The sequence below is a fragment of the Fundulus heteroclitus genome, chromosome 13, assembly GCF_011125445.2.
Source record: "Fundulus heteroclitus isolate FHET01 chromosome 13, MU-UCD_Fhet_4.1, whole genome shotgun sequence".
NCBI classification, from domain to species: domain Eukaryota; kingdom Metazoa; phylum Chordata; class Actinopteri; order Cyprinodontiformes; family Fundulidae; genus Fundulus; species Fundulus heteroclitus.
The window spans coordinates 29,007,781-29,026,581 of record NC_046373.1 but is presented as its reverse complement, the minus strand read 5'-3'; the positions used below and the strand labels follow the sequence as shown (position 1 = coordinate 29,026,581).

General features: G+C 39.2%; 1 protein-coding gene across 4 annotated transcripts in view; it reads left to right on the top strand.

The window, feature by feature from the left end:
• Positions 1 to 18,801, top strand: part of trappc9 (trafficking protein particle complex 9) — a 270,154-nt gene that overhangs the window by 169,616 nt on the left and 81,737 nt on the right. For all 4 annotated transcript variants that reach the window (XM_021322125.2, XM_021322124.2, XM_036145568.1 and 1 more), the window contains 2 exons: positions 7,769 to 7,922; positions 16,299 to 16,389. In XM_021322125.2, the coding sequence (XP_021177800.2) occupies positions 7,769 to 7,922; positions 16,299 to 16,389 (245 nt within the window). The remainder of the gene's footprint in view (positions 1 to 7,768; positions 7,923 to 16,298; positions 16,390 to 18,801) is intronic.

Genomic DNA, 18,801 nt, shown 5'->3' with positions numbered 1-18,801 from the left:
ATGCCGAGCTTCCTATGGCCAGAGATGCTGTTGAGAAGTGTCCAAAGAACCCGCAGTGAAGGAGGGTGATAGCCGCTTTATCGCCGCCGGCCAGAACTGCTAGCTTCCGCCACAGATGCCTTGTCTCCACAACTGGAAACAAAGGCAGCGGTGTTGTAGAGATGATAGGGGAAGTTAGGATGGGATGAAGCCATTTAAAATGGTTTACTTTTAATGTGTTTTTACAGTGTTTTTAAGGTTTGACTGAGGTTAAAACCTGGAGCTAACAGGCTGAGCGACTGCTGGCATAACTTTGAAACAATGCTATGCTGGTTTATTTTGGGTTGTGCTTTACGGTTATGACACACTTTATTTCCATAAGTGGTTCCAAACACTGATGGGACATTAATGTTTGTGTTTTCAGGTCCGCTCATTATTCCCAAATTATAGTTTAAAAATCCCTCTAAATAAGCTCTGAACGTCTGCTAGCTTTAGCCGATATTAGCCTCCTTTATAACTTACTTCTAACCCTAGTTAACATAACTACGGTTTCCTTGAAGATAATACTTTGTTTAGCTCCATCGTCTGATAGTGCTACGGGCGTTGGTACAGCATTAATAGGGACCATTAATGCCAATTTAATGGTGTTTGGTGTAACCTCATTCCATATTCTTTAAGATGAACTTTGGTTCTCTAATATATGATTAATTCAGGTAAGCAATATTATATAACAATGTTCCCTGGATGTGCCTTTATTTCTGTTAATACATTTTTGTACTTAGAAGATAAGTTGTCACTAATTTATTCCATATGTGTGCAGAGTTTACTGTTTGCTGAATGCCAGTGCTCAAATCACTCTTTCAACTATTGTCCTACTACCAGCTGATTGAACTGATATTCACCAGACAATACCTAACAGACTAAGAGTTATTTGATAAATATTAAATAACTTAATAACATGTGTAATTGCACAACACCTCCCATTTCCTGCCGTTGAAAAACATCCTCGCAACATGATGATGCCACCACCATGCTTTACTGGAGGGATGTGAATGGCCATGTGACGAGTGTCTCCTGGTTTCCTCCAAACATGAAGCCAAAGGGATCGATATTTGTCTCACTAAACCAAAACGTCATGGTCAGATGCCTTTTGGTAAACTCCAGGCGGCCTGATCCTTTTTATTTTGTCATGACACTTGAAACCCTAGAAGATGGTTTCTTTTTACCCGGACCATACTTTTCAGACATAAGAGTCAAAGTGGACATTTGACTTCTGTTACAATCATTCGGACCTTAGCAAAGCATTAATTTAAAAAAGTTTGACATATTAACACAGGAAAGCGGTGCTGTATGTATTGCCTTCTCTATTACTGCCATTTAAAGGGTAAATATATATGTGACCGTCTGCCTTTTAGTAATTACTTCTCTGAAGAGGAGCAGGTTTATGCCTTGCCAGACTGCACCCACACGCTGTTTGCATTGTTGCAACGTGGTATTTTTAGGCTTGGTTTGTAATGTGTGCTTTTGAAGATGACTGAATGAAACGCAGCGTCCATCTGAAGATGGGACTTCAGTCAGTGACATAAGCCTAGTGCCACTAATCTTCAAAGGCAGATGCATTAATTGGGGAAAAGCAAGAAGCAGAAGCTTGCTTTTTTTGTCCACTGCATGTTTTGAAGTCCTAATTGTTATTTAATTTGTGCTGTGGCTTTGTTGTAAAGGCTGTGAAATCCTAATTGCATTGCCTTTCCTCCTCCTTGTCACTTTGATGTTGGCGTGTCTGGATCCATCCAGACATTTTTTCTTCTTGTGTAATTTCATTTAAGACTGGCAGAACTGTAAATGTGACAGACGAGCTCTCAGATCATACGGCCCGCCTGATACCTTTGCTGAAGAAGGTATCACGATGAAGGCAGGCTTGTCGAATGTATTGCTGTGACATTTAAAATAACAAAAGTTGGCCAAAGTTGCTCACAAATGAGCTTAACTAAGTACATAAGTGCATTATAAAAGGGTTCATTGCCTAAAGCTCAAACTTCTCCTTTTTGCTTCCTAAGATGCCACTTGACCACGCAGAAATTTTGAGACATAGTTTTATTTCTTGTTTAGTTTGAATTCTTACCAAGATCGACTAGGTCTACCTTGGTCCCAACTACGCAGAACCAGTCGCAGAGAACCGCAAGTGAGTCTGCCTGGCCCCATTCACTTCAACCATATGAAATTGCTGTGACTTTATACAATCCAATTTTCCATTGGCTGTTGTCCACAGTAGGTTATAGCAGAATTTAGTGCTCTAGATAGTCTAAAGCGGCATGTTAGCCAGACATCATGATCATTGTTCCCTGCAACCGCTTCCCCTCCTGATTCTCCCATTTTCAAAGTTCTCCAGCAGTGTTGCGACCACCGCATTTCGCATGTATTTGACTGTTTGCAGCAATTTAAGTAACTGCCTCACACTTTATCACAACTATCTATTAATCTGTGGTACTGTACATGTCACCATGGTGATCATTGCGGAGAGGAATGTGATAGTAGGAAACCCTGACGAAACGTTTTGCAGACTTTGGTTTAAGATTTAAGTTGGCTTCTGGGCATTATTTTATTCATTTGAAGTGTCCTTTTGTGTAGTTGTGTCACCAGCGTAAGTATGAATTGCTCTGTGATTTTGAATGCTTATGATAAAGTCAATCTATGATTATAGTCTGATATGGAGTGGGATTAAAGTTTGAGAGGAATCTGTTTACCCCTTTACCGTCTACGTCGCTAATTTCCCCTGTCCTTTAAAATGAACGTATGCATGGGTCAGAGTTGCCGTGAGGACAAGACATTTTCCCGCCACGTTTTTTTCTTTTCTTTTATTTAAATCACAACCCTGGTGTGGAAAGTAATGTATGCAAGTGTCAGGCCCCATTTCGTGCTTAGGCAAGCCTTTTAAATGAGGCCCCTGGGCTTTTACTCAGTTTAAGACTTTCTGTTTCTTAATTTACAGCCAGTTCTTGGTATTTTTCTGGTATTTTTTGCTCGGTTGTTATTTTGCTGAGAATAGGTGGTTCAGCTTAAGTTTTCTCACATATTTATCAAGCACCTTTTGATACTCTGTAGAATCCATGGTAAACTCAGTATTTCATTATCGCTGATGTTTCTCTACATTATCTGCTAAAGTAAGTAAAATTGTTCCTCCTTAACTCCCATACAATAAACCTTTGCCATCTCTATCTGATTGTAGTAGAGACATCCACATTCACATTAACAATATCAAGAACCTGGTGTAGATCCTGTAATGATATTTGAGGAAACTTCTTTTAACATCTTTGGGTCTGAAATTTATTGGATGACCAATCCTTGACATGTTGAGTGATGTATTTAAAGGTAGAGTGGACATTTTTTTCGGAAATGTTAGTAAGAAACGCCCAATAACTTTTTGAATAACTGCTCATGCGCAAGAGCATCTTACCTGCTCTTTTGCTCCTTAGGGGGATCGTGTGAAAGAAATCGTCCAAATCCACTCTGGTTTATTTTCTTTCTTCTGAGACCTTCCTCTTCTTCTCATAAACTTGTAGGATAGTTTGCTTCTTGAACTCTCAGCCATTTTCAAAATATATAGTGAGAGCAGTGGCACTGCGATGAACGGCTAACACCAAAGCTAACTGGATAAATAAACACTAGAAGTGCACAGCCAGCAAGCGGAACCTAACAAGAAACGAGCACGAACACTGGTGTTACGTGAGCGCGTCAGAATGATGTTGGACAACCAATAGATAAAGTGATCCCCCCCAGAACTTGAAGCCGATAATGATTGTCCACTATACCATTAACTAGGGCTGGGCCTTTATGGTAGAGTTTTATCATTATTATGAAAAATGTTGTATCATGACAAAAGTCTGGATTTATCTTGACAATAAATTCCAACTAGTGGTGTCTGAAAACCCCGAAACTGCCAATATCGTCAGGATTGTTGTTTTTGCTGTTTTCTCCGTTGTTGGTTTATTGATAGCATCGCTAAATATGAATACATTCAAAAATTTTATTGAATGCACTTTATGTGCAGTTTGGTGACAAATATCACACTTCTTTATATAACTAGAATTGTGATGAAACATATTTCATCTGTTAATATATGTATGCTACCTTTTAAAATGTTTTGTAAGGACAGTGTTTGTGCTTATTGGGCTATAATTGACATGCAGTCACAGACACACAGTTTCCTGAAAAGACTGCAAGAAGTACTCTTTCATCATCACTTTTATTGTTATCACAACATTACCACAGTATATCGTGATAAAATTTAAAGTCCATATCGCCCGCCCCTACCTTTAGCGTCCTCTACTTGTGGACCATTTCACAGATGTTTGATTAGGGTAGGTGGCAAGTGGGAGGGTCCTAACTTCCATGTTAATCTATGTATCCATTCATCCATCACCCACCCATCCATCCCGATTATATAATATAAACACTTGAAGAGCTTAGTTTCCGAACAAGACTCTTTTTACTCCTTAATTTCCCCAAAAATGTTTTGGAAAATATGCTAATTGATTCTGGTGAGCCTTGTTCTTGTTTGTCTATCACAGAATAAACAGATCTAAAGTAGGTCCAATTAATTATAGCGTCCTTGAATGAAGGACCCAGATGCTGTGGGGTTAGGGCTCCATGTACCGTTGGTCATTTTAATGAGTCTAGTCAGGTGAATCCTCAATGTAGTAAGGGTTGATGTAACCTTAAGCAAAGAACGGGAAACGGACTGTCTGGGTTTTGCTAATATAAAACTTAGCAACACCAGCAGTTTAAAAAGAGAGACTCAACCTAGAGCTGTTTGTTCAGACTAGATGAATAATTTATGACTCGTCTCAGCACACAAGCCAGCTGGAACTGGTTGTCATCAAACGTGGTAGAATGGAAGGTTACAGCAAGTTTTCTTTTACTAAGAAGGTTTAATTAACTATGTGCTATCTATATTTGGTAATAGTGTTAGTTATAGTAGTTTTTCTTCGTATGCTGCATTACTGCATCATCGAAACTTCAGTTGTTTTTATGAACTTGTTCTTTTCATTTTTGTGAGCGGTTTTAAAAATAGTTTTGGTTGTTGTATTACAATAGGAAGAACTGAAAACTTTCATTTTAAGCCAATTAATATTTATATTGGTACATATACATTCTGTATAATTTTCAGTTGCATTAAACACACTTTTAGTGTGTTCCATTTACCCTCCAAGTGGGACCACTAAACATGGAGCAATGGTGTTCTTCTAAGAATGCTAAGAAACCAGCGGGGAACCAGTGGGATTTGTGGAGTGTTGTGCCGGAGTTACCAGCACACGTGATTAACAATTTTGTACATCCTAACATTGTAGCAGTATCTTTGCTGGTAGAGGTTGGACTGAATTCTGAGTCTGATTTATTGAGAAATAAATCATCTAAAGAGCAACAGTTGATTACCTGTGTCAGACTTTGAGCCTTGGGTTGTTAAAGAACCTCCAAACTCCAGGTTGGGATTCCATCTTCAGGGGGTGCTAACACAGATTTTTATTTTCACTTGAACTCAAACTTCCATGTACAAATAACTTACACCATATCTTTCCTTTTGCTTTTGCTGAAACCTTATATCACAATTTACTGGGTACTCAGTCTGTCACTCTCGGTCCCTGAGCAAGACCCTTGACCACAGATTGCTGCTATTGCTATGTTTACCTGCTCAAAATTCCTTGATCAGTTTGAAATGTGTTTGAATTGAAAAAGTAAATATTATCTGAATACATTGTTAAAAGAGTGATCATTACATACCTTTACATGCACCTGCTTTTTTCAGAATACAGCCACTAAGACCTGCACAAAGTCCTCAAGTTTACTTAAAAAAATCACAGAAGAATACAAATACTTCTGTGCTGGAGAAAAACAGTTTATTTATTTAAACAGGGCTCTCGGCAGCGCATTTCAGCATGATAGACGGTGCTGAAAGTTGTCAAAGTTATGCTGACTATTAGGTTCATCAAAAATGTGCACAACAGATATATATATATATATATATATATATATATATATATATATATATATATATATATATATATATATATATATATATATATATATGTATATGTAGATATATATATATATATACTATGTATAATATATATTATCTATATATAGATTATATATATATATACTAATATATATATATATCTAAGTTGTATATATATATCTATATATATATATATTAATATATATATAATATACTATATATATATATATATATATATATATATATATATATATATATATGCACATTTTTGATGAGCCTTATATATATGTGGAAATATTTGTTAGTTTTTTATCTTGATTTCAAGTTCTAGAGAAAATCATCAGGAGGAAATTGCTTGGTCTGGTTTTTGTTCTGTTTTGTCAACATTTTTTCCTAATGTTTTCTCAAGATCAATAAAGGGCCATGCAGGTAATCACTTTGCCAATACATATCTAATGCCTGATATTCCCCAAAAACATTTTGCTGCTTTTCTCTGCTTCTTAGCCCATCTCCAACCTTGATCACTTTTTAATTATGTAAAATTATCCACAGTGGCTCTGTAACAACAGCACTTAAGACAAAATGTATTGCAGCCGTTCATTTAAATTCAGCATCATAAATAAATTCCTTTACTGCTGTCACAATATTGGGTATTTGCCTTGCATGATGATGCTGTATGGAGATACGTTATGCTGCCATTGCTTCTAAGACAGACATGCTTTGGTCAGCCTTGGTATGAGGCTCACCTACTCGAGATCCCTTACAAACATACACATTGCACATGTTCTACTGCTTTAAGGTGCTATGCAGATGTCGCAGCAATGATCCAGTAGTGACTAAACGTCTCACGCAGCACCAAACTTTCCTGGCCAGTTATGCTGACCTAGCCGTAAACACAACATACCTGCCCAGACTGAGAAGCTGTGTATTGAATACACATGGCGTAAATCAGGTTGGCTGTTCTGTCTGCACTTATGAAGACATGTTGGATAGTCTTCAACATGAAGGTGCACGTCCCATTTTATGATTAATTCAGCTAATAATTACTTGACCAATTGGGGGGCCCTCATACTGTTTCTACAGCAATAAATCTTCAGCCCAAGGTCGTCAGGATATCATTAAGTATATAATATATCAAAGAAAACAAGATGATGACAACAAAAAGTTCATGTACTCTTCAATCTAATACACGCTTGCCAAAAAAACAGGGGCACACCATAACCAGGCCCCAGAGACTCATTACACTTGACAGGATTCAGGGTTTCAGAGAGTGTCCCTTATTTATTCATATTTAATCCACATCAACATATTTTTTGATATGTCAACATATATGGAAAGATAGACAGCAGCGTGACAGCAACTTTACTTTCATCTATTAGGGGTTTTAGCTACAGATTTTAATTCTTTTACGGTTGTTTACTAAAGAGAAGTTTTTTACAGACACACCAATGTGGATAGAAACCTCTCTAGACTGACAGCTCTGATTGAAAATGATTTTGTGTGTTTTATATTGGCTGAAAAAGTGTGTTTTATGCTACAGGTCAAACATGTAAAGGTACTTCCTGTGACAGAGGAAGATTTGTAATGGTTTGTTATAATACGTCATTGTAAGTAATCATTGATTGGCACAACCTTAAATATTTAACATTTAACGCTACAAAATGATCAGGGGTCAGAATAGCAAAAGACTTTGTCAAGTTTTAGTCTATAAATTGGAATAAATGTCCGTAAGTGGAGTCTTCTCTAACTTTGTTTTTCTCTTATCTGCTGTTACAGGATGGCCATCCAGGTTGACAAGTTTGACTTTGAGAGCCTGCCCCAGCTGGACCAAGAGCCCGCTTGCTTCAGCAGCCCCAAACAGCTGGAGGAGGAGCGGCAGCACGCCCAAGGCTGCCAGATCAACAGCAAGCTGGACATCTGTTGGAGCATAATATCCTTACAAAGTGATTATAGAGATTGTATGGTGGCATAACAGCGGTTGTCCCAAAGAAAGGGACAAAGTTCTGATCCTTAGTACTTTCACAAGATCATATAGTTTTGCCGGTGTTGTTTGTTGACATTATTTAGTGCAGTGACACAGCACATCTGTGTCGTCTGACTAGAAGCCTTCTGGTCAGCAGGGATCCCGTTTGCCTGAACTGACAGATGGAAAACCAAATGTCCAAAGGTTTTCTGCTTCAGACTTGAAATTTTTACTGTTTTTTTTTTTGGGTGTTTATTGTGATGTAAATGTAATTATTTTTAATCAATGTTTCTAAGCACGTGGCACATGCTTAGAAACAACCAGGATTTCAGAAGAGTTTTAATTGTCTGCGTTTTTTGCTCAGCCTTAAACACGTTCACAGCAAATGATTCAGCCTCGAGGGTTCTCTCTGAACAGGTTAAAGGCTTTTATCCACTCCACAAGTTCCAAGTCTGTTTTGGTACAGCAAAATGATGAACCTTTGACTAACTCTTGCCTTAAATCTGATAAATCTGAGCTATTTCAGACAGCAGCTAGGAAAAGTTAGGAAACACTCCAATTTTTTTCATTTTGTGTTTCCAGGGACCAAAACTGTTTTGTTGTATTTTATCGATTAAATGTTGGATAATCTTAGGTTCATATAGTACCTTTGTAGCAGGTCTCCAAACATCTAATTGTGTCTGTCCATCCAAAAAAGACTGGGCCATGTTCTTTTTTGGATGAAGAACGACGCTCAAGCTGTCATCTCCCCAGCTTCTCCAGCTCTTGAACTGGTTTTATTGAGATTTTCCTAAGCGGACCCAAGCCTACTAATGATCTGGTCCTTTTAAAGCTAAATTATAGTTTGATTTAGACTTTTAATTTGGCCCCATAAATGGTTTTTAAAAATCCTTATTGAAAGGAGAAATAAGCAATATTTCACCACTAGGTGGTGCTTGAGTACTGTCTGTAGACCAAAACAAGATGTGTGATGAGCTTCTCCTTTCCCTTTTCACGCGTTTTCTTCTGTGCGCATATGTGTAAAAGACAAAAACACAGCAAAACAGCATCACCTTTCAGACGAACATTTCAACTTGAGAAGTAAGTAGCTCATAACTTTCTAATGCTGTTACCAGGAGGACATTTTGATCTGGTGGAGGTGCTCTCCGCCATGTTGCTCCAGCGCTGCTCTACTCTGACCGTGGCATTTTAGGTTCACATGCACGTACATGCATGTGCAGCCGGTTCAACTGTAAACAAGAGACTGGAGAACAACATGGAGAAATGCGGTGTGTGACGTCATGCCATAGACCATCTAAAAAAAATACCTTTAGTTCTTCACATACCTATTTTTTAGTTCTTTCTATCTAAAATAATGACATTTCACTTATTGGTCCTATAAAGCCCCACTGTGTAATATATATATTTATATATAATTTTTTTTAACTCTGGCAGAGCTCCTGTAGACAATAAATTAATTTATCTCATCTCAGAGCCCCAGTGTGTAATATCTTCACACTGGCACGCCATCTAGTGGTGGGCTAAATTAATTACAAAGAACCTCACCCGTTAAGCGCGTAATAACCTCTACGGAAGCTGCAGAGTATCAAAAGTGTGACTACTAGTAACGTGCAGTCGCTTATTTGGGGTCTCACATAAGCGACGATAAACACCAGTAAAGAGACCCGGTGTCGCTGCGCACTACAGACAGTGAAACTGTCTATCCCTCCCTCCGCCTCCCTTTCACATACTCCCTAGGAGGGATAGAAGATGAACAAACTAGCCGTCTCTGCCGGGAGGACAGAGAAGTCGCTGGACTACATTGCCATGTTTCTAATGCGTCCCTTTCGCTGAGCAAAGAGTATGGATGCTACTGAAATCAGAAATAGCGACGCAACATTTCACCAGTGGGTGCACCTGTACCTATGGATTTATAAACTACTAATTCGAAGTTATGAGAACGCTTTAATTTTTGATGTGATGATATTAGACTTGGCCAGAATATCTATTTATAAAAGCAATACTTGATTTTTGCTAATTAAAAGCCAAATTAGTTACTCACTGTCCCTTTAAAAGCATAACCTGTTTCTTTATATTTTGAAAGTGTCCTCATCAGATGCTCCTTTACAGAAATGAAGTTGAGTTTTATCAGAGGGGTATTTATTTTTCTGTATCTGTTCTCTGACAAACAAAAAATATGGGTAGAAACGTATAAAAACCATCTGCTTCATAAAATCTGTTTTACTTCCATAAATCTTCATTAAGTCCATATGTTTCAATTACCTTCTTAGCACCCTGCCAACCACGCTCTGGCTTAAGACTGACTCTGTATTGCCAGCTTGGTGCATTCGTTATTTATTTATTTTTTCCCTCTTGATGAAATTCTACTTCCACAACCTGAAAAAAAGTGTTTCTAAAGACAGGGGATGAAATCTCTGAAGGTTTTACTTTCTTTGCAGAACCACCAAGTTGTTTTAGTTTAGTGTTGCAACTAGGGCTGTATGATTTTGCCAAAAATCAAACTTTCGATATATTTCAACCATAATTGCAATTTAATTTTTGACTTTTCTCTGCATTGACCACAAGAAACAAAAATGGCTTAGAGGTAAAGATGTTTGTAAACAAGCACTATTTAAAACAGGAAATGTAACAGTTTTTACCAACCAGAATATTCTTATTCAAAAGAATAGCTTGTTGAGTTGGACATCAATCCTTGTTGAACGTAAAGAGCAACCAACAAACAAGTCTATGTATTAAACAGTTTGACTGGTACTAATGCTATGGTGAGATTCCTGAACGTTTCTGGTACGAACATTATGATTATATACACTCTAAAACAAATAATAAAATGAGATTCTCCCATGTATGTCTTTCTCTTGATGGGCTGCACTGAAACGTAATTTCACAATAAAACGATTCAATTAAATTATTACCGACACCTAAAGGACGTGTCTCATCCATCGATTGTTATGTAGACCTTTTTTTTAATTGCGATTAAATTGCAAATGCGATTAATGGTGCAGCCCTAGTTGCGACCAATGTCAGAACAATAATATTGACTTATTCAGACAGAGTGAACATGTCTGACTCCCCTCTGCTACAGCAGCTGTGGTGACTGGTCTGAGTGTGTTGCAGGATTCATCCATACTGCCTCATCTTAGCTGGTTTCTAAGCGGCCGCAGTCAAGCCATGGTCGTCAACCACAAAAAGCTGGATCCCTCCCTCCAGAGAAGGGAGGGAGGGATCCAGGGACTCATGAGCAAATGTCTTGCTCATGAGTAATGGTAGTATGGTAGTAGGATGGAAAGAGAGAGGCCTTGTCTGAGTAGAGCAGCGCCTCTACTTCATCAAAAGAGGTCCATTGAGCATCTGATCAAGAACCCTCCCAGACATCTTCCTCTTTGCTTTGCTGGACACATCCTACTGGAAGGAGACCCAATGCGAACCCTTTTTTTCCCTACATCCGTAAAACTTCTCTGTGGTCTTCTTCCTTTTCCATTTCTTGAAAGCTCCACATGTCATCCTTTCTCCAACAAATTCAGTGTTCCTACTTTAGACATGTCCAACAATCTCAACTTTGTCTTTCTAGCTTTGATTCCAAACATCTCGACTCAGTCTAATCAGTTTTGCTTATTGCCAAGGACTTAACATCTAGCATCAGTGCCTCCTCTGCTCTCTTCTTAATGCGTCCTATGCGCTGCTCATTGCTTTGGTGATTGAACTTGTGTCATTCTCTGCAAGTACATCTAGCCCTCCTCATTGAATCACCCCCCTCATTCACATGACTAGATTCTACACTCAACATCCTCTTGGATCGAAAAAGATCTGTCAATATCCCTCTGATAGATAGCAACGGTTTCAGTAGATTATGTCTTAGTTAACTGTGGAAACAGACCTACAGATAGTTATGTGGTCTTTCTACACTTGCAGACACACAATTTCCTTTTTTCCCATAAATGATGAAGCATTTCACTTTCATGTCTGAGCTTCCAGATGGACATGAGTGGACCAGCACCACACACGTTAGAGTACCATCAACTCCAGTTCTGATGCTGAAATTTGCTAAACGTGCAGACGTTCGTCTGTGTGGAAGGGCAACCCGGCTGTCTGGAGTCATTGAAACGGCGTAATGTAAATCCGGCTTCAGGCCAGCTTTTACTTCATAACATGAAAAACAAGACAAATGAGAGATTTGATTACGCCACGTATCGCACTCGAAAGAACTCGCTTGGCCCTGAGCAAAGTAAAATCTACTTGAATCTTTAATTTATGAGCTCGCCAACACCATATTACTGCTGTTACGGCGATTATTTCCAGTCTGGAGTTGTTCGGAGCAAAGAGGCTCGCCATGTGCCGTTCTCTCCTGGTGTTAAAAAAAAAAAAAAACTACAAGGGAGAAAATTTGTGGGAATGCTCTCCCTGTGGAGGTCCCAGCGTGGATGTTAAATTCCTCTCTCACCAGCTGACCTAAGCTGGTGCTAAAGATCTGCTTCCCAGTTAGTTATTGTTGAACCTCCCTGTAAAACTGTCACAGCCAGAGTAATACCTGCAGTTTGTCTAAAATACCGCGGCCAGCCGGAAGCAGCGGCACGTACGGCTGACCTCAGTGAACACCTCTGGAGCGTTTGGACTCGTTGCTGAGTCTGCGGATAACCTCCGAGGCACCGTGCTCAGCTGTACCCCTACGGCTCAGTCTATTTGTTTTATTTCTAAACTTAGATGTCAAGATCTTCCTGCCCGTTAAACCGTCTTTGCACTTCTACCGCTCTCTGTTTGTAGGAGCCAGAACCCTTGGTTGTAGCACAACTAATGATCTGAAAACCTAATTGTGTTGTGTCGGCCCAAAGTAGACAAAAAAAAAAACGATCTGCATACTGAGAGACAGATGTTATGCTGCTCTATTGTCAAACAGCTAAACACATAAAATCCACGGGGTTTCTCTGAAGCCTTAAAAGTAAAAAAAAAAAAAAAAGTCCTAAATACAGAGACTTTAATAAATTAGAATATTAGAAGTTGATTTGTTTAACTTCATTTACTAAGTAAAACACAAAATGGATTATTTACACACTTGCTGATGTTTTCAAGCCTTTCTCTTAATTATACCATTTTTCTGCTTACAACTAATGAAAACAGCACATTTAAGATTAGAGACAAGATACGATTACAAAAGACCGGAGAAAAATAATGCAGAAATGTGGACTTGATGAAAAGCATGTTTCACACCTGCTTAAAGGTTGCCTCTTTCAAACACATGAGTTTAAAAGTATTATCTGGGCCTAGTTCTTCTATGCTAAATCTTAAATTAGATTCTGATCTCTGAACTTTCAAGGTTCAGTCATCCATTGCTTCATTCATTGACTCTTTTGTGTGTTTTTTACAGAAATAGCAGAACATGTGTGTATTTGAATTTGAATTTGAATACCTTTATTAGTAGTACCCCAGGGGGGGAAATTACATTTAAGTATAGGCTGTCCAAACATGTTTAGACAGGTGCCAACAGCTGCTGCCCTAGAAGGCGCTGCCTCCATGACATTTAACCTACCTTAGACTCTGAGGTATCTCTGAGGCAAATCCAGCGTGTTCCTTAGCAGAACATTGCTGTGGTTCATCCAGCCTTCCTGTTATCGGTCATCCCTGTCTCTCGCTCCCTCACCGCCTGAATTAACTGCAGACATGCCTGGACGTGTAGTACTTTACAGCTTGAGTTAGCATATCTGTGCTTCCTGAGCACTCATTCTGGACAAAACACCAACCTTCACTGGTGTGTAAATCAGACTACCACAGCTCAGTCTATCCCACTGAAAAAGTGTTAAATGTTCATAATGTCACCGGTCAAAACTCCAAAATGCTCACTGAGCTCAGCTGCAGGTGCAAATGGTAACATGTGATCTGCCCTTTGGGTTTTGGAAGCAATCCCAAAGACGACGAACCTTTCACTGCAGTCCCGTCTGCTTGTCGACGTCTCCTCTGGTCCTGCCGTCCTTTCCTCACGGCGCGCATTGTACTCTCCCCTCAAAGGTTAATAGACACGGCTTTGGAGCTCCAGGTCCTTCATGCCTAACCTATTATTGCAAATGTCAGCTGTGTAAATGATCAGCGCTGTCCTTATCATCACACATTATCTGGGTAATTGCTCGCTGACAGCCGTATTTGTTTTGATGCAGTATTCATGCGCTGATAGCCTTCCCAGCGATCAGTTTAGCAGTGTGTTTATTGCAGCTTGCTCCCTCTGTGATGTTGACATTCACATGAATCCACTGTGTTAAATACCACATTTTAATACAAACGTTTATTGCATTTGGTTAATATATTGATTTATTGACATCTCCAGTGGTTTCTATAAGTAAATGTAAGGCGCTGTGCTGTAAAATGCGAATGACTTAAACTGTTTGCTTAGATGGCTGTCAAAGCACCAAATGCAGTCATTTCCCACAGTATGGCAAAGTGTGAGGCAGAAGGGGGCATTGATTTTTGTAAAAGGCATGATATTCGGCGATCAAATTGCTCTAGGCATGGTTGTGGTTCATAGTCCAATTGATTAAGTCAGCATTTCAGAAAATTTAAGGTCTTTCATGATTCAAATCAAGGTCTTTCTCGGGATTCATAGAAATCTCGATGGTCCTCTTTTAGGCTTATGTTTTATTTTTGTATTAGCCTCTCACTACTCTCGGTGCCCCTGGGTTATTCATCTGTTAGTAACTGGCAAGGTGAAAAAGAAAAATACGGCCTACAAACCAAAACACACCCGAAGCTATTCGGGGGAATCCCTGCAAAGAAAGACATATCCGTTTGCACAAAAGACGAAGCGTTTGAAAACCCAAGTCCAAGTAATTGCAGACAATACAAAAGTGCTCTATACATTTTACTATAGATTTTATGATGATGCTTCATATTAGGAGTTTTAATTTATTACAGTGCCTTGCAAATAGTTTTCACTCCCCTTGAATTTGTTCACATTCTGTCACTTCAGAACAGCATAGTCATATTTTGGGGATAGACCAACACAAACTGATTTATATTTGTGAAGTTAATGGAAGATCATGCCTGGTCGTGTAAACATTTCATGGAAAATGTCTGACCAGCGGCCTTGTGTTCCTCAGGTATGCATTTTAGAACCTCTGCATTTAAGTTGCAGCCTTTTGTGGTGTGTCTCTGACCTTTGCCGGCCTGGCCAGACAGTAGTTATATTTTTAGGAGACTGCCTACGGAGGTGATTTTCCAAGTCTTGCCACAGAATCTTGAAGGATTTATGTCTGGATATTTTAACACACAAATATTAGTGGATCAGAACCGTTCCACTGCTGCGCCAGCTCCATGGTCAGGGCCATTAACAGGTTTTCTTCCAGGGTTGCTCTGGATTTAGCCCCCTTTGAACTTCCTTTAACTCTGATCAGCTTTCCTGCCCCTGCTAAAGAAAACTATACCTAAAATATGGAGCTGCCATGTTTCCCCATACTGTGGGGGTTGTGGGTTAAACATGATGCGCAGATTGTTTTCCCCTTTCCACACAGGATTTAGCATTTTGGTCAGAAAGTTTAATTCCGGTCTCATCTACCCAAAGGCCTAGCTTGTGCAGTGCACATTTAAAAGAACTAGTTGTCTTACCGACAGGTGGTCCTCCGTGAGCCGTGGATCGCTGCAGCCCCTCCAGAGTTACTATTCAGTTTAGGTGGGTTGCCGAGTCTTCTTAGGTTCGCCGTTGTGTAGCACTCGTTGCAATTTCAAATGTATTGAACAGAGCTCTGTAAGAGGAGGAAGTTGGTTTTATACCCTAAATATATAAACTTTCCTTTAACTTTCTCCCTGACCTGTCTGTTTTGGTCCTCAGCCCTCATGTTGCTTTTTGTTCTTTGATGTTCTGCAGCACACCTCTGAGGCCTTCACAGAACAGCGGGGTTTATACTAACAAAGTAGGAAAACGCGGATTGTTGTTGTCCACTAATTAAAGGCAACTGAAGCCGCTAGATTTTATCTGGGGAAAGCTCGCCACACAGTTTGGAAGACCATGCATCCTTTTTAGATTCCACTTCACAATTATGCCGTACGTCATGTTGGCTGACCATTTAAAGAAAATACATAAAAGTTTGCTAGTAAAACATCCTGGAGGTGTCAATACTTTTTCAAGGCACTGTTGTTTACATGTAATGACTAGCCGGCATATTTTTAGCTGTGAATTTAGAACGTTCTGTGTACAAAAGCCAGTTTTTGCAGGTTTGTCCCAGTTATACCTTGTTATACATTTCTGTCAAACATAATGTGGGGTGTGAAAACGAATTCAATAAGTGTAGAGCGTTGATTCCTATATTTAATAGCGGCTAACGAGCACAGATAGCTTTACATGCTGTTGCCCTTAACGAAAGCCACCCATCTCTGCAGCGACGCGGAGAGGCCAGTGTGGAGGGAGCCCTCAACCAGCTGGTCCTGGAGCACATGCAGCTCGCGCCTCTGCAGTGGGGTAAGTTTCTCAGAAATGTGCCTTTCAGGTTATCAGGAGACATTAACTCTCCAGTCTTATGCTCAGCACGTCAGAATTGCACGCGCTTCCAGTGAAACGAGAGCAACTGCTCTGCGTCCACTTCTTCACCTGTCAATTAGCAGCCCCGCCACCATCGTCTCTGGCCATGTTTTTATCTGCATTTATAATTGGCTCCGGGCTATTTTGGAGAAGTGTAGACAGCAGCTTGGGGAATGTGTGAATCACGGAGGACTCAGAGAAATTGTAGGAGCCCTCTTTGGTCGCACCATCTGTGATCATCATCCAAAATCACTTTTGATTTATTGCGGGTGTTTGTTTTTCGAGATCGCCGTCCTCTCCCTGGTCACTGCCAGCATTTGGATTTATCACCCGGGGCTGCCCCGCTTTAGCAAAAAAGAAAAAGAAGCAATCTGTGGACTGATCGGATCACGTGTGCAAATGATAGAAACGGGATAAGGCAGAAATAGAGATGGCAGAACACTCTGGCTGTTACCTAGAGATGCACCTGTCAGACATTTATGGCTGATTTCCAGATCACTGGGTAAGGTTTAGACCTACCAATACTAGAACTGTAATATAAAAACCTCATTTGGATTGCTCCAGTCGTGAAAGGTCAACAGTTATGTGTTTTAGATTTAAATTCATATTAATAGCAGAGGCAATTAAACTTTGCACATGGTAGAGCAGACACTTAAAACTGGGTCTTAAAATTGACTAAAGGATTACAAAGTTGATATTTTAAACAGTCTTTAGCAGTTGTATTACCACAGTTTACTCCAGAAGAATGACTCCTGTCTTAACTCAGAGATGTCCCATAAGGTTGCAGCATCTCTAAATCTAACATGGCATGTGGCCGACCTGAGGCTAAAAGCTCAAAAGAATAAAACACAGCAACTTTACCAACCTCCATTTAGCTTTCCTCTGTCTGTTTTATTTGTGATGCTGTTCTTTGTGATCGGTTCTCGCTGAGTGCAGGGATTTGCAGCAGCTGTTGCCTGAGGTCTTTATTTTTGGTCTGTAAAAGGAGCTGTGCTTTGAGTTGTGGGGAATTGTTGATTGCTATCCCATTAATTTGCTTCAGCCCATTAGGATGCCTTTATCAATGTTGCCAAGACCATCGCAAACTCCATTATGGGTACAGTTCAATCATTTCCCTCTTGTGAGAAGTCGTTCGTGCAATTGGATGCTTTTAACACTGTTGTTGCATTGTGTGAGTTAATCTGACAGAGCTCCTGTAGACCAATTTAATTTACTTTCTAGAAATTTCTATATAGTTTATCTGATTTTATATCTTTTCCACGGATCTGGATGTTACAAATCTACTCTTTAAGTTTGTCTATACATTTTTTTTCCAGATTGCCTCAATGAAACTCTCCATCTTTTTTTTTATATATATATATATATATATATATATATATATATATATATATATATATATATATATATATATATATATATATATATACCAACCATATTGGTTGCTTAAACTTCCTGTTTCTGCGATATGCTCTGCTCTGCACACTGTACTCAGACAGCTGTTGTAGTTGTGGAGAGCTGCACAGAGAAGAGCTGAAACACCAGTCTGTGAATTCTACAGTGTTCAAAGACAAACGCTACGATTATGAAGATGATTTTCTGCACACAGTTACATTGAGGCACATTGAGTAGAACAGGCTAGCTTTTTTATAGCCTAACACCTCATTAAACTTCTCCAGTTGGAAAAAATGTTTGTTGGATCAAAGACTGCAGCTGTATATGTTGTATGTTTATATACATACTGTACGACTGTTCTGTAACAACTTTTGTCAATGACAACAGATACTTTAGGGTCCAGAATGTAATTTTTGGTTGAGTTAAGCAGGGCATGATCACACTAATGTAGACTGTCATTTAAGATTTCTGAAATGCAGTTTATTTTATTGCACTTTAAACTTACCTTAGTTATCAACATGTACATGTTACTAAGTATTATTAAGCATTTGACTTTCTTATTTGCTATTTTAATTTTTACACCTTTTTATTCCTCAGTTTATTTTTTTTTCATAACTTTATAACAGAAGACATAATAGTGCTTAAACTATTAAAACAGGCAGTTTGTTGTCCAGGCTAGTCTTTGCTCACTCAGTGACATCACTATTTGACATAATCACATAATACTTTACCAACCAAGTGTTTAGCTCTGGGAGAATGAGCAGCTACACCCAAACATCAAGTGCATTTTTCAAAACGGATCTCAGTCCTAACGGCACACAACTCTTAGTCATCAAACATAAAGAAGAATCCCGGACAAGCCCCCATTGTCACTAAACTCCTGACTGAAGGAAAAAAAACACAAACTCAAAATAGACAGTTTATTCGTCAAAAAAGTTTGTTTTTTTTTTTGTATACCAC